Source organism: Chinchilla lanigera, unplaced genomic scaffold (genome assembly GCF_000276665.1).
Source record: "Chinchilla lanigera isolate Chin_1 unplaced genomic scaffold, ChiLan1.0 scaffold00027, whole genome shotgun sequence".
Taxonomy (NCBI): domain Eukaryota; kingdom Metazoa; phylum Chordata; class Mammalia; order Rodentia; family Chinchillidae; genus Chinchilla; species Chinchilla lanigera.
The window spans coordinates 18,200,929-18,221,537 of NW_004955428.1; the positions used below are offsets into that span (position 1 = coordinate 18,200,929).

The 20,609-nt window shown below is 35.0% G+C and overlaps 1 protein-coding gene across 3 annotated transcripts in view; it reads right to left on the reverse strand.

Moving 5' to 3' along the window:
- Adad1 (adenosine deaminase domain containing 1 (testis-specific)) overlaps positions 1–19,433 on the reverse strand; it is a 29,435-nt gene extending 10,002 nt beyond the window's left edge. Inside the window, exons 1-9 of one of the 3 annotated variants that reach the window (XM_005386771.2) lie at positions 19,127–19,433; positions 18,603–18,782; positions 17,680–17,868; positions 15,428–15,595; positions 12,589–12,657; positions 10,596–10,721; positions 6,539–6,662; positions 4,715–4,885; positions 3,568–3,797 (exon numbers count right to left, since the gene is read on the reverse strand). In XM_005386771.2, coding sequence (XP_005386828.1) covers positions 3,568–3,797; positions 4,715–4,885; positions 6,539–6,662; positions 10,596–10,721; positions 12,589–12,657; positions 15,428–15,595; positions 17,680–17,868; positions 18,603–18,782; positions 19,127–19,238 — 1,369 coding nt within the window. In that variant the 5' untranslated portion in view covers positions 19,239–19,433. Of the gene's footprint in view, positions 1–3,567; positions 3,798–4,714; positions 4,886–6,538; positions 6,663–10,595; positions 10,722–12,588; positions 12,658–15,427; positions 15,596–17,679; positions 17,869–18,602; positions 18,783–19,090 lie in introns of all 3 variants that reach the window. The other 2 variants (XM_005386772.2, XM_005386773.2) reach the window with 2 other exon arrangements.
- Between the last annotated feature and the right edge of the window lie 1,176 nt (positions 19,434–20,609).

A 20,609-nucleotide genomic window follows, 5' to 3' on the forward strand; every position in this document is an offset into this window, starting at 1 on the left:
AGGACTGTGGGCAAACATTTCATTAATATTCTGAACCTTATATTACTGTTCAGAAAAAAAAGCCAAAATTGAGTAACAATTTCTAAATTTATCAACTGATTCATAAATGCTCAAGATCACTGTTTAAAGTAGATTCCTTTACTGTAAGAGACTTCACAGTTAGCATTCTTTACAACTGTACTTTCAATCAGTACAGAAAGGGACTTCTGGATGCAAATACCTGTCTCTGGACAAGTAGTGATATGTATTGAGAGAGATGAACTTATTCCTTAAAATGTACCTTAAAAAGCTTGAAAACAAATATAAATCAAGGAATTTTCAATACCCATGTTAAGCAAAAAGTTTTTATAGATTATTCTTCATCATTTTATACTCAAGAAAGTTCTGTTTTAACATAAACTTAGACTTCATGTTATATTTTATTATTATTATTATTATTATTATTATTATTATTGGTAGTAGTAGTAGTAGTAGTTGTAGAGATTAAATGCAGGGCTATGTTACTTACTGTTCTCATTGCTGAGACAAAATAGATTGTTTTAGCTACACAAGTAATGCTCTTAATATACAGACACGTTATGAGAATTGCTCAACATGATATAACTATTTATATCAGAATCACCTGGTAGTCTTCTTTTAAAAATATACATTTTAGGGCCTCATATATCCTGTTTCTCCAAATAGAAATCATAAGATGTACAGAAATCCATATTTTTCACACTCAGAGACATTAAAATGTACTTAGGTAATACTCGACAGATTACTAATAATTAGCTTCAGGAAGAAAAAGTATTTTTTCCAAAGAGAACTATTTTTATTGCTACATGGTGCTCTAATATTGTTAGTGCAAGATGACAAAATGATCAGCTCTAAGCTTTAAACCCTTGTTCTGAACCACTAACAGAGAAAGAAACTGTTAAGAAAATACTATAACATGGAGTTACATCATACAAATGACAAATTGATAATGTCTTTTTTCACAAATATCAAACTGTTGAAGACACAAGCATAGGCAAGGACTTCCTGAATTTAAGAACACAAAACCTAATACCAAGAATCAACAGATGGGATTATGTCAAATTAAAAAGCTTCTCCACAGCAAAAGAAACAATCAATGGAGTGAAGAGATGACCTATAGAATCAGAAAAAATTCTGCCAGTGACTTCTCAGATAGAACTATAATTGCTAGGATATATAAAGAACTAAAAAAAGATACAATCAAAAATGGGCAAATGAAAATGAATATAGACACTTCTCAGAAGAAGTAAAAGTGAACAGTAAGTACGTGAAAAAACATTCAACATCTGTAGCCATGTGAGAAATAAAAATCAAAACAACACTGAGATTTTATCTTACTCTAGTCACCATGGATACTATCAAGAACTCAAAAAACAACAAGTGCTGATGAGGTTGTAAGGGAAAAGGAGCCCTTCTATATTGTTGCAGAACTAGTACAACCACAATGGAAATCTGCATGGAGAGTCCTTAATAAAACACTACAAATAGAAATTCTATTTGATCCATTTATACCACTTTTGGATATCACTCCAAAAGAGTTAAAGGCATCATGTTACAATGATACATACCCATGTTTATAGTGGGAAACTTCACCTTTGCTAAATCATGGTAGTAGCCTACATGTTCATTAACAGATGAAGAAAATATATATGATATATTATCATATTTTCTTTATATATATACACATAATAGAATACTCACTACTCAGGCATACAGGATAAATTTGATTCATCTGTAGGACAATGGATGGATATAGAAGTTTAAATACTGCATGGTTTCTCTAATGTAGGAGAAACAAAATATACATAATTTAAAGAGAAAAAAGAAAGATGGTAGGAAAAAAAGGGAAGTAGATTCTGTGGAGCAGGGAAGGCAGTCTGGGGAAGGAGAGAGAGGCAAGGGTGGTGAGGAGGAGGAGTGAGCTCAAGGTCAGGTTAAACTGCATAGCGAGACCCTGTCTCAAGTACACAAACACACAAAAAGAAAAAGAAACCATAGGGTGGAATTACATCATAATAATGTAATGACAAATTGTAGATATCTTTTCACAAAGTCAAAGAAAGCTTTCCTTACCAAAGCTATGATTTTAGAAAATCATAGACATATGTTAGTTACATTTATTAAGAACAAAAAAGAAGAAGTTGGAAAAGTTTGAAGTATCTTGAGACAATCTGTACTGGTTAAAAGCAAAAATAGTGAACAAGAACTTTAGTAACCAAATTAAATCTTTTAAAAACTGAGCCAGTGGTTCTTCATTAATAACAGCATTTGAAAAAAGCAGAGTAGGAAACAGTCTCTTTTGAAGGTATATTATAAAATCTAAAAAAAGATTGAAAAGCTGAATATAAAAAAGAATACAGAAGAACATATACATCAATATCTATATTTCTACAAGCAAAACCTAACTACTAATGTAAATAAAAGCACAAAACTAATAAGGTATGCTTCCATAGAGGTCAAATGGGTGCCTGGGGCACTATGATGGGAGGGAGACTCTTCACTGGCTATGCTCTTTTCAGTCTTTTGAATTATGATTCAAGTAAATATGTCCTATGTAAGTAAAATTAGTCTAACATTAGAAAAATAAATAATAACCATTTTTCTTTTCATAATACCTGTATGTATAGGGAGCAGGAAAAAATAATACCAATAAGAGAAATTCCTAAGAGATTGGTATAAAATATACAGAACAAAGCAGAACAAAAACAAAAAAAAAATCCAAAATAGCACTAAAAAAATATTACCAAATAAGGATCTAAAGTTTGTCCATGGATTCATTTCAAAATTAACAATAAGACCAGGGATATAACTCAGTGGCACAGCACCTGCCTGGCAAGTATGAGGTCATGACTTCAATTCCCGGTACAAAAAAAAGAAAAACAAATCTGAAAGGAAAATTAACAATAAGCAAAAAAACCCAAGTGATAGTAAATTATTTCACCAAGGTCATGGGAAAATTACAGAAACAATCCCAAAACTATTAATGAGATAACATCTGGAGGACTATCCAAATATAAATCCAGCATTCTCAAACATCCCCTCTATAAAAGAAATGTAAATTAGTAACTTATGTATTTATTTTGCATTCTACTTACTTCATACTCATTGTACTAATTAAAAGCAAAAAAAAAAAAAATAAAGATAGCAAAGAACCAAAACAAGCATTTAACATTTTCCATACTTCAAAAAGAGGAGTACATACAGTACAGTATAAGCTTTTAGATTTAAGAAGTTCAAGAAAGCATCTTCACCCCAAAGAAAGGGGAGAGTGAAGAGACACTGTGCAAACAAAAGTTCAAGATAGAATACACCTAGCTGGTTAAGTTGGAATATTAATTCTTCACACCTTGATAAAATGGCAAAAGTTATATTGTACTAAGTGTGATTACAAGTTACCACAAGACAAACAGCTTCACCAGTGGACTTTTTTCACATGCATTAAAAAACAGTGGTTTTGACTTTGAAGTTTCATGTATGCGAAAACCATTATTAAACTGACAGTCTGAGAATTTACTGAAAGGTGCCAGGAGGTACTGAAATCCCACTTACCAACAAGTATATTGCTGATGTAAACTGGCTGTATAAAGTGACTCAGCAATGCTCCCTGTACACCAAGAACTTGCCATCTTGTCAACTTGTCGCTTGAGGACATACTGTTCACTCTATTAACAATATCTGCAGGGGAGTAAACAGTCAGATAAATTTTGCCTCCAACAGCCACATGGAGACTCAGTTCTTCATTGGCTTCAAATGCAGATATAGAATTTGGATTAAGACGCCTAGAGAAAGAAAAAAAGTTTTTTTCTTTTAAAAAATATAATTGATGATACATGTACCTACTACTGTTTTCTACAATGTTTAATATCTTAGTACAGTATACATTTAACTCCAGTAACACAAACAGATACAAACATAAAGCAAAGTAGGATGGATTGACTATTCCATACATGGACAAAGCACAGAAAGTAATCATATTTAGATCTTCAGCATAGATAATTTCACTATTTTATCAATGTTTAGTCCCTTAAAAATCAAATGAAAAATTCATTTTGTCCTTATCATAATTTGTAAATTATTTCCCTTCTCTGTGAAATTCTTTAAAACTATAAAATGGAAAAAAAGAAAACTAGCAGTTTTTATTCAATATTCACCCCCAAAAAATGTTAAAACAATAAAATCTAAAATTATTTTTCCTGAAATTTCTTTCTAGGGAATATGTCCTTATTTTTGAAAATATTATTAGACAGATTTTAATAAAAATAGTACCCATGGTTCCCTCTAATGGTCAGATTTGAGGTGAATTTTACTTTCTTCTTTGTGCTTGTCTGTACTATTTAAATTTTATATTACATAATACTATCTATTCCTCTAAACAATGAAATTTTGATTGTAAATATGAATAGTGCATACAGGAACACTTTCCTAAAGTTTGTGAAGTCTTAATAGTATAAAGGAGCAACAGCATAGAAGAAAAAAGAGGTATAGTATGTGGAATTTTTAAAGAAGTAGTCATAGATCACATTGAGTAGAGTGCAAGGCTAAAGGATCTGTGGTGCCCTACAGGCTATGAATAACAACTCACAACTGAGGGAAGAATTTAGATACATATAAATGTTTTATTCTATTTGCTACCAGGATTTAGGATATATGCGATGACCAGCCTGTTACCTTTAAAAACACCTTCTGTAATACTTACAACAGTGACTTAATCTGGGCTGATCCTTTAGGCAACTGGTTCATATAGAGGTAAATGTTGATATCTTGTTTCAGAGTAAGGAGATCAGAAGCTGGTTCTGTACAAAATATTGATTTTTCCATCATGATAGGATTTTTGCTATAGAAGAGTAGAAGCTGTCTATAAAAGTACCTAAAATAAATGTTGTAACACAATTAACAAAACCTATTAAATGTATCTTAATGGGCATCATACTCATGTGTCATAAGCAATGTCTACGTATATGTAAAAAATTTAACATTAATGAGAACTCATGAAATAATATAGGTTTATTCAATAAATATTCACATTTTTTAAGAAGTCCTCAGCTGGAGGCCCATCTTCCCTTAAGACCTGTCTTAAGACACCACTTCTTGACTACTATTCCATTTCTCTCTGGTTCATCCCTTCTTCCTCAGGTAGTTGTACTCCCAGCCTCCCAGGTATAAAGCCAACTTTTGCCTTAATTTTATGCTGCCTCCTCATCCAAGCAAATAAATTGCCACTAATACTTTAACAAAAAACTCATCATCATCATCAACAGTGGCTCCAGTTTCTTAGTGGTTTTAAAGAAAAAGACCAAAAATGCATGGAAAAAATATAATAAACACAAATTTTATAAGAAGTGAAGCAGATCTCTTGAAAGACGATGACTAATTAATTCACAGACAAATACTGCTTTGCTTAAAGAAAACATGACTTTAACATGTACTCTGTTCATTCTCATCAAAAATAGGCAATAAATTAAGTACCAATATATAAATGTGCTGAACACTGGAAGAACTGTACAAAGGAGGTAGCTTTAGAGAAGTCAAACAATTCTATCAGTATGAAGGAGGATGGGAAGAAAATGAATACAGGTACAGATCCCTCCAATAGCTTCTTTAAAGGATTCTTTCCTTATTATCAGAGACACACACTCACACTTTTCAGATAAAATGTCAAAACTTGTTTTTAAATACTCCAACAAAGAGAACATTAACAACAAAAAGTGGCAATACAGAGATTAAACAAAAAGAGCAGAATGCTGATAACTATTGAAGCCGGATGATGAAATTTATTATCCAATTCCAATTTGCATTTGAAAATTTCCATAATAAGGATGATAAAAAGAAAGCTCAATGGCTTAACAGAACCAAAAGCAAGTGGATATTGTAGTAGGTAACATTTACTTCCCACAGTTTATATTTTCATATGGAGGGACTGCCAAAGAGTAACATTCCTATTTTTCTCCTAATTGCTGTTAGTTCCTCTTGCAGAAGGCAGAGTCACTGATGAGCTTACAGAAACTGACGAGGCATGCTTACTTCAGCCCTTTTTCTTCTCTTTGATACCTGTCAGACTAAACAATATCTTATTGACCCTCTGCTATATGATAAACCATACCCATGGGCATCACATATGGAAACTTGAGTGTTTCTAATGCTGTCCTTGGATAACTATATCTAATTCAGAAGTGAAATATGATAAAGCTTACCTGGTATAAATCTAAAGCTATTCTTTCCAATAACTTTAACCACTAAAAAAAGATGTTATCTGCATCTTGAACAAAACTGTAGGCCTTTTAGAACGTAATTTACAAGCAGTTAGTGGAAGGCATTACTATTCACACAGTAGACACTGCAGTTACTACAATGTTTCCAAAGGTAACATGAAATAATTGGATGAACTGGATAAACAAAAGACTGTGACATCCTTGGTTTAAGAAATTGTATAATTCCATTTGTAAATAAAACCATTTATATGTGGTTACTTTGGATTGGAAGCATTACTAATTGGTGACATTAAATACACTTGTTACCCTACCTAAGGAGGGACCTTCTCGCTGTAATAACACCATGAGTGTCATGTAGCACTCTTCCATTTGGCTTAATGCACTGGCTGCAATTGTATTCACCTGTGCCCACAGCTACAACTTCATGATGTCCAGCTGGAAAAAAAAAAAATGTAAGCAGTAGCAAGTTGTTATAACTCTCTTTCTTATGTTTTAATCCCACTATCCCATCATTTTTAATTGGGTGACATGTCTTGATCAAAACAATTCCACAATTTCAAATAAATTATTTCAAGAACCAAAATTTTAAAAGTAGTATCCCAATTAAAAAGGCAAGCTATCTTATACACTGGCGCTTTATCTAAATTTTTAATACAATCAACAGAATCAGCATATATCCTTAGTTTTTAAATACATAACTATTTCTTACACTTTTAGATTTATCTGACCTTCTGACAGATTTCAATAAGACATGCCCTTATGAATCTTCTAGCAGGAGAGACAGAAAAAAAGACTAAACAGCCAATGTGGTGATTCTCGCCTGCAATTCCAGCACTCAGGAGGGTGAGGCAGGAGGACTGCCATGAGTTTGAGGCCAGCCAGGGCTATATAGGGAGACCCTATCTCAAAAAACAAAAATAAACAACAAAAAACAGCAAAAAAGACTAAACAAACCCTACATTTTGATAAGTGCTTTGAAAAAAAACCCCTATGTAATATGGAGAATGAAAACAGGTTAATTTATGTGTATCAGTTCCAGAATTTTTTGCCTAATAAGCTGAAATTAAATTACAACGTGAGGAATGGGAAGCATGAAGAATTTAAGATGCAACAGGAAGAGTCAGCAACACCAAAAGTAAAGGAAAGCACATCCCAGCCAAAAGAAGCAGCATAAGCAGAGTAAACAGAGAAACCAGTACAGCCGCCCCAGTTAAGTGGAATGAAAGAGTTGGTTTTAGATGAGGTTAAAGAAGGAAAATTACATATCCTGACTAGGAGTTTGTGGATTTCAATCAAGTGCTGTGGGAAAGCTACTGTAGGTATGGGAGCAAAAAACACTTAAAGAGTTACAGTTCAGTATCAGTTCTTTCTTCATAGCGAAGGAAAATAACAACAAAATGAAAAAGTAACCAATGGAATGGGAGAAATTCATCTGCAAATCCTTTATTTAGTAAGTTTAATATCCCACAACTTAATAGTTTAAAAAGATTAAAAATGGGCAAAGGGCATAAAAAGATATTTTACAAGTAGAAACAAATAGGGTATTGGTGAAAAGGTGTTCATCATCATTCATTATCAGAGAAATGTCAATCAAAACCACACTCAAAAGGCTGAGGCAAGAGGATCACCAGTTTGTACTCAGCCTGTGTAACTTAATGATATAGTGAGACTATCTCAAAATAAAAAATAAAGTAAGGCTTGAGGATGTAGCTCAGTGTGAAGACCCTGAATTTAATCCCTAGTATCACAAAAAGAAAAAAATAAACTGATATATGTAGTTATACATGTATGTATGTATATATGTCAATTTATATACATACTCTCACATATATATTCATGAGTATCTCACATTACATATAGATATGCATATAATGGTATACTCCTTAGACTTTAAAAAGAAATCATGCAATTTCCAACAACATTGATAAACATGAATGGTGGTATGCTAAATGAAATAAGCCAGACACAGAATGCAGATATTGTATGACCTTACTTATATGCAGAATCTATAAAATCAAATACAGATTAAAAGAGGGGTTACTAGTGGTTAGAAAGTGGGAAAACTGGAGAGAGGGTTAAAGGGATTAAACTGGCAGTTATAAGTTCTGGAGCCCTGATATACAACATGGTGACTACAGTTACTAATACACTGTAGTCCTAAAATTCATAGCCAATATTGTGGAGGGGGTAGGGTGAACAGTAGGTAAGCTAGGAGAGTACTGGTGTGATACAAAAAGGTATAGCAAAACTTTGATTTTTTTGGAAAATTGAATAAATAGAGAACAAAATCCACTCACTGCATTGCATACCGTGCAGTTACTGGGTAGTGTTGACAAGAGCAATTTCCAAGTAGAAGAAATAAACAACTAAATTGGAGTAAAGAGGGGGCACAGTGCCTGTACACAATTTCTTGATGAAGTTTGGCCACTAAATCAAGTAAATAACAACTATGGATTTACACTGGAGGGTACTAAGAATTGAAAGGAAGTTTTTTTTTTTTTAAGATAGAAGTTTGGGAAGCCAGGCTTTACAGGCTACTAGAAAAATGATAGCAAATACATATTACTCAGGGACACCTAAGCACAGATTCAGCTTTCATCTCTCTGATAGAGATGTGGTCCTGAGAAGGCTGAACCTGACTCAATAACCAGGTGTCTAAGCCTCCCTTTATGCAGAATGATACAGTGTCAGGGTAAATTCTGGAATTAAATAGTGATGTAAGCACTGAGTTTTAAGGGGAAATCTTATAGCAAGAACTCAGCTTTCGCAACTGTTATTTGATCTGCAATGCTTCGGTGGGATATTTAAATTTAATAATACAGGAAAAAGAGAAAATAATCAAAATAAATTCATCAGGATGTGAGAGAGAATAGAATTGGAACTTAAGTGAAAGAATTAAACTATAAAGGGACATCCACCCTCCACTGTTACAGTAGAGAAGAATACAAATACAGGAAAACACATAGACTGCTGGTGAAGCAGAGAGAGACAGAAGGGCATTCAGATTTGATGATTTCTTACAGACCCAATTAAAAATGGTGAGGGAAGATAATAAGAGCTAATAATATATTTTAAATATGTATTGACTGTGTTACTCCAAGAATGTTTATATGACTTTACTCAGGGTATCCCAGGCCACATTCATGCTCACAATTTATAAAACCATGTATATTATTCTTAGTCATGTTCTTTTCCATCTAACCTCAAACCAGCTTCTAGAATCTCTATGTGTACACAAATACTACTCAATATAACCTTTATTTTTTTATTATTTTTTTTCTTTGTTTTTTTTTTTCCAGTACCGGGAATCAAACTCACGACCTTGCGCTTGCCAGGCAGGCACTGTGCCACTGAGCTAAATACCCAGCCCTCAATACAAACTTTAAATGATGCTATTACTTTTACTTATCTCTTATCATCTCATTCACTTTCACCTTCATTTTATATCAATTTTTTTAAAATATAATTTTTTTCCTTTCTGTTTATGTTCATCTAAAGTCTCTAAGTAATTCACCAAAACCACCTAAATGGTGACTTTAATTTGGTTCCAACTACTATAATCTTTTAAAAAATTATTTGCTATCAACTGTTACTTAAAAATTAACTTACCTTAATCAAGACAGACATAATTTATTAAATTTTTACTAAACTCTCCAAGTACTGTGCTACTTACTTTAGTTTAATGCATTTAATTCTATAAATCCCATGACATAGGGGTTATTATTTTTACTACTATAGTTTTAAAAATGGAGAAGAAAATTGAAGCACAGACACATTGAGTACGTAAACAGCACAAGTAATTTAAATTGCAGAGTTGTCTGATGCTCATGTTCCAACAATTATAACACACTGCCTTCCCTGTTTGAAATCTTTCAGATTATTATCAATCTTATTAAACATAATTTTTGACTGGCTATTAAGGCATATTGTAATCTGCTACCATTTTATCAATCTAACTATATTTTCACTGCTCCTGCAAATACACTATGGTGTATTAGTAATAAGTTCATCTCCTTAATGTCCCCAAAATAGTTTTACACTACTCTTTTTTTATGCCTTCCTTTCTCCAAAAACATTTTCCTTTTCTCTATATACTAAAGCTTTATTAATACTTAAAATTTCAGCATAAGTCTCATCTGTTTCAGAAGACTTAAACCCTATTATTTTTCTGCTGTCTGTGAATTTTCATGTATTTCTGCATTAAGTAAAAATGTTTTGCATTTATCATCTGCTAGAAAAGAGTCACTTCAAATCAGTACATCATTGTCAACAGAAGAAAAGATAGTTAACAAAAATATTACTATGTTATAGTTCAGATCATTCAGATTCTAATTTTTGTACCAACAAATCCCAAATAGTTGGACTTACCTCTTTCAATAATAAAAGCAGCCAATGAATTGCTACATTTCAGATATTGTGACTGATTAGAAATTAGTTGATTAAATGTTTCTTTAACAATCTGTGAGATCTTGGAATACTGTGTATGTCTCCCATCTAGAAGAAAAATCAAAAAAGCAATATGAATTTGAACAACACTGTAACTTTTCCAGAGATGTCTTATTATTAAAAACTTACAATAAATTAATGATTTATAGATATGTAAGCAAATTTTTAAATTATGTCATGAATAAGCATTTAAAGTATTCAATTTTAAAGTATTCAAGTAAAAGAAAACAAGCTATTGAGCTTTTTTGATTATTTAAAAAGATATATAAATATTATACATTATTGCTAAAGGACTACTGATTTATATTTATTGAATTTAGTCTGACAAGATACTCAAAACTCAAGAGACAAAAGGCATAGACTATTGCATAGACTGTCCCACAAACTGCAAGATGACCAACATCCCAACGAATGTCAGTAATTTCCCCAATCATTGTGACAGTCAAAGTACATTCCCTTAGTATTTGTCCCACTGAAAACCACTGCAAACTATTAAGCATTTAGACTCCTTGTACAGTTTCATGTTCCCTGTTAAAACCCTTAATTATGAAAGAGCATTAAAATAGTTCTAAATAACTAGGATTGCCAGTTAATAATTTAATGGTTTGCAGGGGCTTTTGGAATGTCATTGAATCATGGGGACCATATAGCTGACTTGCTGTTAGGTGGTGAGCTCTCATTAGGAAGATGTGGGTCACTGGCGGCAGGATGTGGAAAGGTGCACCTCCCTCCCCAGCTCCTCTCTTCTCTCTCTGCTTCCTCATGCCATGAAGTAAGCAGCATTCTTTTGCTATCCCATCTGCCATGCTGTTCTGCCCTGGGGCCAGCTGACTGTGAACTAAACTGTGAGCCTCAGATTTTGTTATCAGGTATTGTGTCTCAGAAAAGGGACTAAGACAGTTTATAACCAAGAATACACAACAAAAGATGCCCATAAAGTTTTTTTGTTTTTTAGATAAGGGGAGCCACTTGAGATTGATGAGTAGGGCTCCGGTAATCTAGTTATACCTAACTACTGGTGGACTCTGTGTTTTGAATGTGCTTATTTTTCATGGTCTGATCCATTAGGTCCATGTAAGCATGAAAATGTACAGGGCCTTTTTCTTTTTCTCAGAAAGATAAGACCAAGGTTGAATCGGCACAAACTTTTCAAATCTTAACCTGCAGGCCTGGAAAATGAAAGGAAGAATGCCTCTTCTTTATTTTACAAATACCCATATCTTTAAAGTCTGAAGTGTTTCTAATACACTGTCAACGTAGAAATTAAGAATAATTTTCTGTATTTCACAAAATTAATAGCTTAATGGGAAAAGGATGTAACTACCATACAATATCGAATGCGGTGAGATTGTAATAAAATATGAAAGTTACATGTGCTCTGTGACAGTCACTGAGATAAGTAGTTTACATGTACAAATTCATTTAATCCCTGCAATAAGGGACTTATTGAAATGGTCATTTTACAAATGAGGCAATTAAGGTGCACAGGGGAGCAAGTGGGCCTACCTCATATAACTAGTAATGTAAACTGATATTTTCCCCTTCTTGGGCTTGGACAGCTAACAACTGCCATTAAAAGAACATGAATAGATTATCTGAAATGAATATTCCCAATAACCATGAAGCACCAGGAAATACGACCACAAAAGCAAAGCATTCTCATAAAAGCACTTAAAATTTATGAAAGGTCATGAAATTGAAGCTTCTTATAAAAAGAAACTGCTTCCTTTAATTTTTCCTCTCCATTCCTTGTTTCCCTTACTTTTTAGCAAAGCATAGGGGGAAATTTACCTTTCCAAGTGTGAAAAGTTTGAATGATAAAATGTCAGAGTATATTTTCATACTTATGCATATTTTAATTATACTTTTAATGAGGTTAATTATGTACGAATGAATATTTCAAGGATTTTCCTACCATAATGTACTTTAGAAACATATGCTGGTTCAGGTACAGCAACAGGTTCTGCAGGGATAGGAGGAGGACCTATAAACAATAACAAACATTAGGAAACATGAAACTTTATAATACCAAAAATGTGGTACTTTACTAAACCAATAAATTATATTTCTGTGCATTTTTGCCAACTCTAAATCATCAAACACTCCTTAGCTCAGTGTTGCTTTCTCGCCACAATCTAAAACTAAATACCCAGCACCCACAACTTGAGAAGAGAGGTTTATTTTGGCTCACGAGATTTTTGAAGATTCAGTCCATAGTCAGCAGGCTCCAAAGCAGAAACAGGATGGTAAAAGGGCAGAGCAGAAGAAATGCAGATAAATTAGCAGCAGCCAAGAAGTAAAGAGTCAAGGGAGGCTCTAGGGAGGGAGATACACCCTCTAAAAGCATGCTGCCAGTGATATACTTCCAACCAAGACCCACCTAATAATAGCATATTTATCTACTGAAATCAGCAATGAATAAATCCACTAATGAGCATAACGCCTTTATAATCCAATCATCTTCAAATCACATGAAGCTTTTGGGGTACATTTTAGATGTAAAGCATAACATTCTCTGGCCTTGGCCCCCAAAAGACTCATGTCTACCTCATTATGCAAAATCCACTTAGTCCATCTCTAACAGTCACCAGAGCATAAAAACAGTTCAAGTACCGCTAAAAAGGTCCAAATTCAAAGTCTAGTCAGGGAAATACTTACCTGTGAGCCCCTATAAAAATCAAAAAAAAGTTAAATACTTAAAACATAAATGGCACAGGATAAACACCTCCTTTCCAAAAGGGAGGAATAACAGAATAGAAAGGACAATGCAAGACCAAAACTCAGCAGGGTCAACATTAAATTCTGTCATTCCAGGTCTAGCACCCAGGTAAGACATGGCAAGATATAAGCCTCATAGGCCCCAGCCCTGTGGCACTGTTGGCTGCCACCTTCATGTCCTCTCTCTCGAGCTTGCTCTGCTCAAAATCTGCAGCTGTCCTTAGTAGACTATCCATATTCCCGGCACTTCTAACTTCTTGCATTCTCTGCTATACTTTTAGCTTTACTCTGACATCTTCAAATACTGTCCTCTCAGGGGCATACTGCCTGGCCTCCTAGGCCTTCTAACATCTAAGCAGAAGCCTCTCTGAACCCACCACACTTGTATCCTGTATACCCATATGGCCAGCATCACAAAGATGTTAAGGCCTGCTACCAGTGGGAGCAATAGTTGAGCAACCAGGGCTACAGTGGTCTCTGAGTGCCTGGATGGCTGAACTCTGGAAAAAGCTTTCCTAGACAGCTGTCAATGAGCTGGGCATCTTGAAGCTCTCTTCTCAAAGCAACTATTTATACTTTTGCATCTTTCAGTTTGTGATGGGTGGGTTCTTGCTGAGATGCATTTACATCATCTTTCCTACTGTCCTGGTAGAAAGTACTTGCTTCTTTTTGATGCTAATCTTTTTAGCAACCATGTTCTGGTTTGCCCCAACTCTGCAGGCACTTCCTTTCTAATGAAACTGCAAACTTTTCAGATAATTTTTTTTGCTCCTAATTTTCACTATAGACCTGGATAAAAGCTGCCACCAATATCGATGCCACAGCCTGGATATTGGGCTGCTTTGAAATTTTTTCTGCCAGATTAATTAGACTCCCATGGTTAATCTTAGTCTCCTGCAAAAACTCAGAACATGGACAAAATGAAGACAAATTTTCTGCCAGGGTGTTAACACATATGGTTTATAGGCCAACTGCTAAGGGAACGCTTGTTCACAGCTGAAACTTCCTAATTGCCTATATTGTCTGCATTTCTGTCAGCATTTGGTCTTCTGAGCTCAAACCAGAATCTCCCAAGCTCAGCTTATAGTATAGGACTTCCCTAGATGGCATTGCTAAACCATGTTAAGCTCCTCTCATAAATGACTTCCAAAGATTTCTGAACTATGTGAATATTTTTTAAAATGTTGCCTACATTTTGTAAACCAAAATGTAGTCTAACATGAAATGAATAATGGTAAAAAGTGACAGTGTACATGTTAACTTTTTTTTTGTCTTTTGGGACAGGGTCTCGCCTATACAGTTCAGGGTGGCCTTGAACTCACAGTGATCCTCCTGCCTCAGCCTCCCAAGTGCTGGGATTACATGCATATACCACCATGCCTGGCTGTTAACATATTCTTAATTTTAATTAATATTTAATAATAGCCATCATTTGATTTTGTATTATTCACTAGACACTGCTTAAGGACTTCATTTGCATTATTTATTTAATCCTAATGACAGCCATAGTACATAGTAGTTATTATGATTTCCCCAATTAATTGAAACTTAGGTGTAAGGGACAAATAACATGTCTGCCAGGGTAAATATTTCAATGGTAGCTACTGGATTCTGGGGTTAACATTGTTAACATTTATTTACAGTACCCTTGGTCATCATTTTTTCAAGTAACTGCTATTTACTGAATTTAACATAGGCACATTTTACAAAAATTGCCTTTAAACCTTAGTAGTAAATGTACAGGATTACGTGCTTAATAAGAATCTAAAAAATGACAGAAAAAGCACATTTCAAAACCTGAACTTGCTGATAATCTGACAAATTATCGGACAGTTTAGCAACACAACTTTATCTTTTGATACTAAAATATGCAAGAGCGTTATTTTTCCTCTGTACATCAACAGAGAAACTGAAGGAAATTATTCAACTCCTGTAACTTTTGTCTTGCAGGTGCCAAGTGACTAACATAAATCTTTCAGATAATTCCTTCTGGAAAAGGATACCTTTTTCAACACTTTTTAATCAAGAATATTTACCTGATTGTTCCAAAATTCTTGGTTCAGGTTCATCCAATTGTAAAAGCTCATCAAGAGCTAGTTTTGCTGCATTGGATCTAGACTCCTTTTTATTTTGTCCCAGTCCAGTCTTATATTGAATACCATCCACCACAGCACAGAAAGCAAAATATGATCCCATCACATTACCTTGAAAAAGAATTCACAATGACTGCTACAGTAATTCACAATATAGTCTTATAAAGAATTGTCTGTATATAGGAAAACATTCTAGTACAAAAATTATAAAAAAAAATTTAGTGTAAAACACTGGCCTTTCTGAGGGCCAAAAGGGATTGAAACCAAGCTGGAGGTTCTGAGGATTCAAGTAGCTAGACAGGCTCCAGAATCAGTGTGAACCATAGCGTCAGCTTTAGAATACTGCAAGAGCCATACATGGGGTGACAGTGAGTTTCTAAAATAATGCTTGGCATCCAATCTATTGAATAACCAATGACAGGTAAAAGGAGGAAACTTCTGGTAACATTTCTTTAAAACTTCAGGACAAATAAAGTTGAATTTGTCTCATCTCTGGATCCCTCTAACATTTATACATTCCAGAACACAAGAGATTTCTCTGAAAAACCCATGTAGAGGTGGTACAGGGAGAACCCACAAAGAAAACTAAAATATACACAATAATGAAAAGAAATTAAACTGAAAGTCCATTCTTCTAAAATTACTTTTACATTTTTTTGGTAAAAAATGAAATGGAATAATCTAAATTTATAGGTTAAAGATTTTTCTGATTCAAGTTTTGCTTGTTGGTATATGGACTTTTAACAGCCTAAATCTCTACACTTTGGTTATGGATAACTAAATAGAGAGTCACCACACATAAACCATACCATCTTATTTGCTCACATACCTAATTATTAAAAAAAAAAAAAGCCAAATTTTATCAGAAATTCTTGTCTACATCCATCTGAGTAAACTGCTTTCCTCCCATCATCCAAAACCTAAGTGTCCTAGTCTTTCCTTCATGATTCACTAAGCCAGAGGGCATTCTGTGTATTTAGCAAATGACCCAGCTGATTCTTACGTAGCAGATACTACACATATCCGTTGATAAGTATTGGCTTCAACCAGTTTTTAACTAGGGTGCTCAAACTTTAATATGATTCTAAATCACATGTAGGATTTGTTCATAATACTGATATCCCGTTCTCATTACCCAGCCTACATATCATGCTTTGAATATAAAATGAACATAATTAATAGTCAATGGGTCATGTGTCTGAGAAATGTTTCCTCAGAGCAGTAAAAATTTTCCTTCATAAATCCTTTTCTTCCTTACAGTGATCAATAATTTACTTTTTTGAGGGGTAGCCTGAGGATAATACAGGAAAATTAACAAGATCCATAGAGATTAGGCCCATCTTTTACATTAAGACCCTATTTTTTGTCAACTGTTAAATTTACTAGAATTTCATTCAAAGCAACAGTCTGAAAGTTGGTATCACTGTGGTAATAAAATCAATAGCTCTAAATTCTTCAAAGATACTAGCTTTGAGGTCCATACTGGCATAACTTAGTATTGAGAAAAAGAAAGAAATCAAACTACTTGCAGGTACAGATATGCACAAAGATTTCTAAAGACTTTTTTTTGACTTGGCAGGTTTAAACTGTCAGTTATCCCTTAAAAGCACTAGTTCTTTTATTACACGTTGCTAAAGTTCTTCCTAATTATTGGCCAAAACATGAAGCGATCAGAAGCTGCTTCATATATTTTATGCATCTACATTCCTGTAGCCTTCCACAGGTACACGATAAGGGTTGCAAAATTTAAGGAGAATGGTAGAAACTGTAACGGACAAGTCTATAGACAGTATGAACTACATAAGTACTCTTTTCACATCAAATCCTTGAATTTCGAAGCCCATATTTAACCATGTTTTTCCTTAGGCATCATAATCACAGAATGCTCTTAAGATCATTATAGTCCAAATACTTAACACCACTAGAAAAGCATGTTTTATGTGCAAGAATATTTAAAATAATCCAGGAGACTGACTTCAGTTTGGCTATCCATACACAAGAATTACAAATTGATGACTATAAAACTTTATATACTGTATTTATTTCGAGGCTCAAAAGGCCTAAAGCATAAACATAAAAGTTTAAGTACACTTGTCAAATTAGTATTTATCTAATTCTCATAGTCCATGCAATAATGAAAGGTAACACCACTTAAATGTTCCGCTTCTAATGGAAAAAAGTTTTCTAGTACTTGCCTGTTGTGACAGTTTCCTTAAGGTCAAGCTGAACCCGCTGCATTTGTGCAAATTGGTGTAAGGCTGACACAGGATTTATTTCTCCACGTCTGTATTTCATTATAAATTCCCTAGGTATTTTTTTTGGAGGAAGGACAGGATTTGAAATAGATGACAGACTTTTGGAAAGCAATGGTTCTGGAAAATTACCTACAAGTAAATGTTTACATTGTCAATTTGGTTTAAAAAAAGAGCAAAAGCACTAAATCCTTGAAAATGCAAAATAAATTTAGTCATATGTGTTTTTTGTAAGTTTCTATTCAATAAATTTGGCACACACGACAAGCACAATCTATTACTGTACATATCTTTCATTATACTAAGGGTATTTTCCAAAGATGCAATACCATTATTACATCATTATGATACCAAAGAATCATGGAATTTTAGCAACAGCAAAGTCTTTACAGATGATGTCACTAAGGTTTAGAATAGAAAACAACACTGTTGGCACTAAAATCTGGTTTACAGCTCCCACTCACTATTTATACTGCCGCGATACTCAGGCACTACAAATTATTTAACTAGTGTACTTCAAGTTCAATCGAATTTTTAAAGTATATGTCTCCCTACTTCATACTTGACACGAAGCTAAATGATGTGGGGAATACAAATTCATGTAACTGCAGTCCTTCCTCTGAGGCTTCATGTCAAAAAGGACAAAACACACTTGAAGCCTTCAGCAGTGAAGGTAGTATGTGAGCAGCTGGGGTAGAAGTTCTACAGTTCAGAAGTTCAGATCCTCTCTAGGTGTGAAGCAGCCGCAGGGAAATGTATATACAGCACATCCAGGAAACATTTAACCCAGCGGCTCAAAAGAACATACTGGCCATTCCAGAATCTTAAAGCCCTGGGGAGCTACTACAAATGAGAAGAAAGCATACCTGTCACTTGTGTGACCTTGGATGCCATATTTAGCAGGCTGCCACTTTCAGGGGAGCATCTTGCTGGTATAGTTACTGTCTGGACTGCTGGTTGAACGGGCAAGTTCTTTTTCAACATCTGAGCGAAGCTGGGGACCCTGGACCTCTGAAACCAGTCACTGCTGCCAGAAGTTTTCTCACCTACAAATCACGATAAAATTGGTGGGAAATGAAAGCAAAATACTAAAAATACTCTGGAAAAACAAAACAAGCCCCAAACCTGATTTTCCATTAATGGCTATTACATACACACACACAGCCAGCGGCCAAGCCCTTCTAACTGATTTCATGATTGCTTTGTGAGTTTTAATAGATGATGAACCCTCCCGAATCCTTTCCTTAACTCTACCGCGAGGAGGGCAAGAAAGGGCAGCAGTCTGGGGAAACCCTTAAATCTACTCAGGGATCACGAGGAAAATTCGCAGGGTCAAGAAAACACAACGGCATACGTCGGTCTCCCAAATTCTCGCGCAGTTCCCACTCACTGCGGCTGTCCTCGCCTTCCTCTGGGGCTGACCCCGCCGGTAGGCGGGTGTTGGTCAGAGGCAAGCCTAGCCTCAGGCTACGCGTCCGCCGGCTGCCTCCGGCTGCCGCCATTACTCAGGCGTCAACCTCTCCCCTCAGGCTGGAACACGCGGCCCAGATGCGTCTTTTAAAAGCGGCCCTGAGAGGCCCACCCCCGGCACCCGCTTTGTCCAATCACCAACGGTCTGTGTGGCGCGTGCCCCGCCCCACCCCGAGCGTGCGCCTGCGCCTGCACGGTAGCTTTCTGCGCGGTAGCCTTCTGCGCAGTTCCTTACCCAGGGAGGAGGCACCAAACTTGGTGTGAATTCCAGGCCTTTGTGATATCATCGAGCCTAGGGGCAGAGGGGCAGCCCTGCCAGTGGAGAAGTCTGGTAAAACCGAATTGGGCCTCTCAGCTACCTGACCGTGCCTCCTGCCATTGTCACAGACCACCATGTGGGTGGTTATCTGCCACTTAGTTTTCTGTAGGGCACCCACCCTTACCCAGGTGTTTGGAGCTACCTCCGGGTACCTGTACTACAGGAGTTTCAAGGGCATCCTTTACTTTATCCGCAAATACAGCCTGAGAAAATGGGCAAGGCCTGTCGTTGGTAACCTTCCTGTGAAAACCCCATAGCTATGCAGGAGCTTGGCTCCAGGGTCCAAAGGGATCGTTCAGGAACACAAGTTGGCCCCTGAAAGCAAATGACTAATATCTGAGTAACAAATCCAATATGGCTGTTTTTAATTCTTTGAATTCATGAAAGTTGAAAGAGTACCTAAACGAAGGGTTACCTAAAACATTTAAAAAAATATTTTTAATAGTAAATCACTGACCAAATTTTACTGTGTAACCAGGAAAGAATTCAAAGGATAGAGTGATACTGTTTTAACAAAGTTTCAGTGACCAACTACTTTTTTTTTTTTTTTTAATATGGACACGGCTTTGTAAGAGTTAAATGTTGTAAAAAAGATGGATAAAGACAAGAATTAATGGCTCATTGCAGCAAGAGGTAAATCCATCCATAAATATGTGACAAAATTAAAAAACAAACAGACCCATCTCTCATCAAGCAATGTATTTTTAACGTGTATTTTTCTTTAATGATTACTAAGATGTGTTGTGTTTTTTGATCAAGTTCCCATTAGAAATTGTAATGAAAACTCAATCTACATTTTTTTCTTAGCATTTAGAGACTTTTGATTATAGGAAATTTAAAAATTTAAATGTTGCCAAGATGTATAAAGACACAGTAAAACTTCAGTACAAAATGTAATTTCATTAGGATCAAATGTGAAGAGAAAAAAAGAATGGAACTACAGGCTCAAAGAGTAAAATGAATGAGGAAAAAACTGTTTCACTCGAGTTTTACTCACTACTTTTAGCATTTTTTGGTGTCTATTGAAGCTGTGATTGTGTTCTAATGATAATTTTATATTTCCCTCATTGTTTCTACAATTATT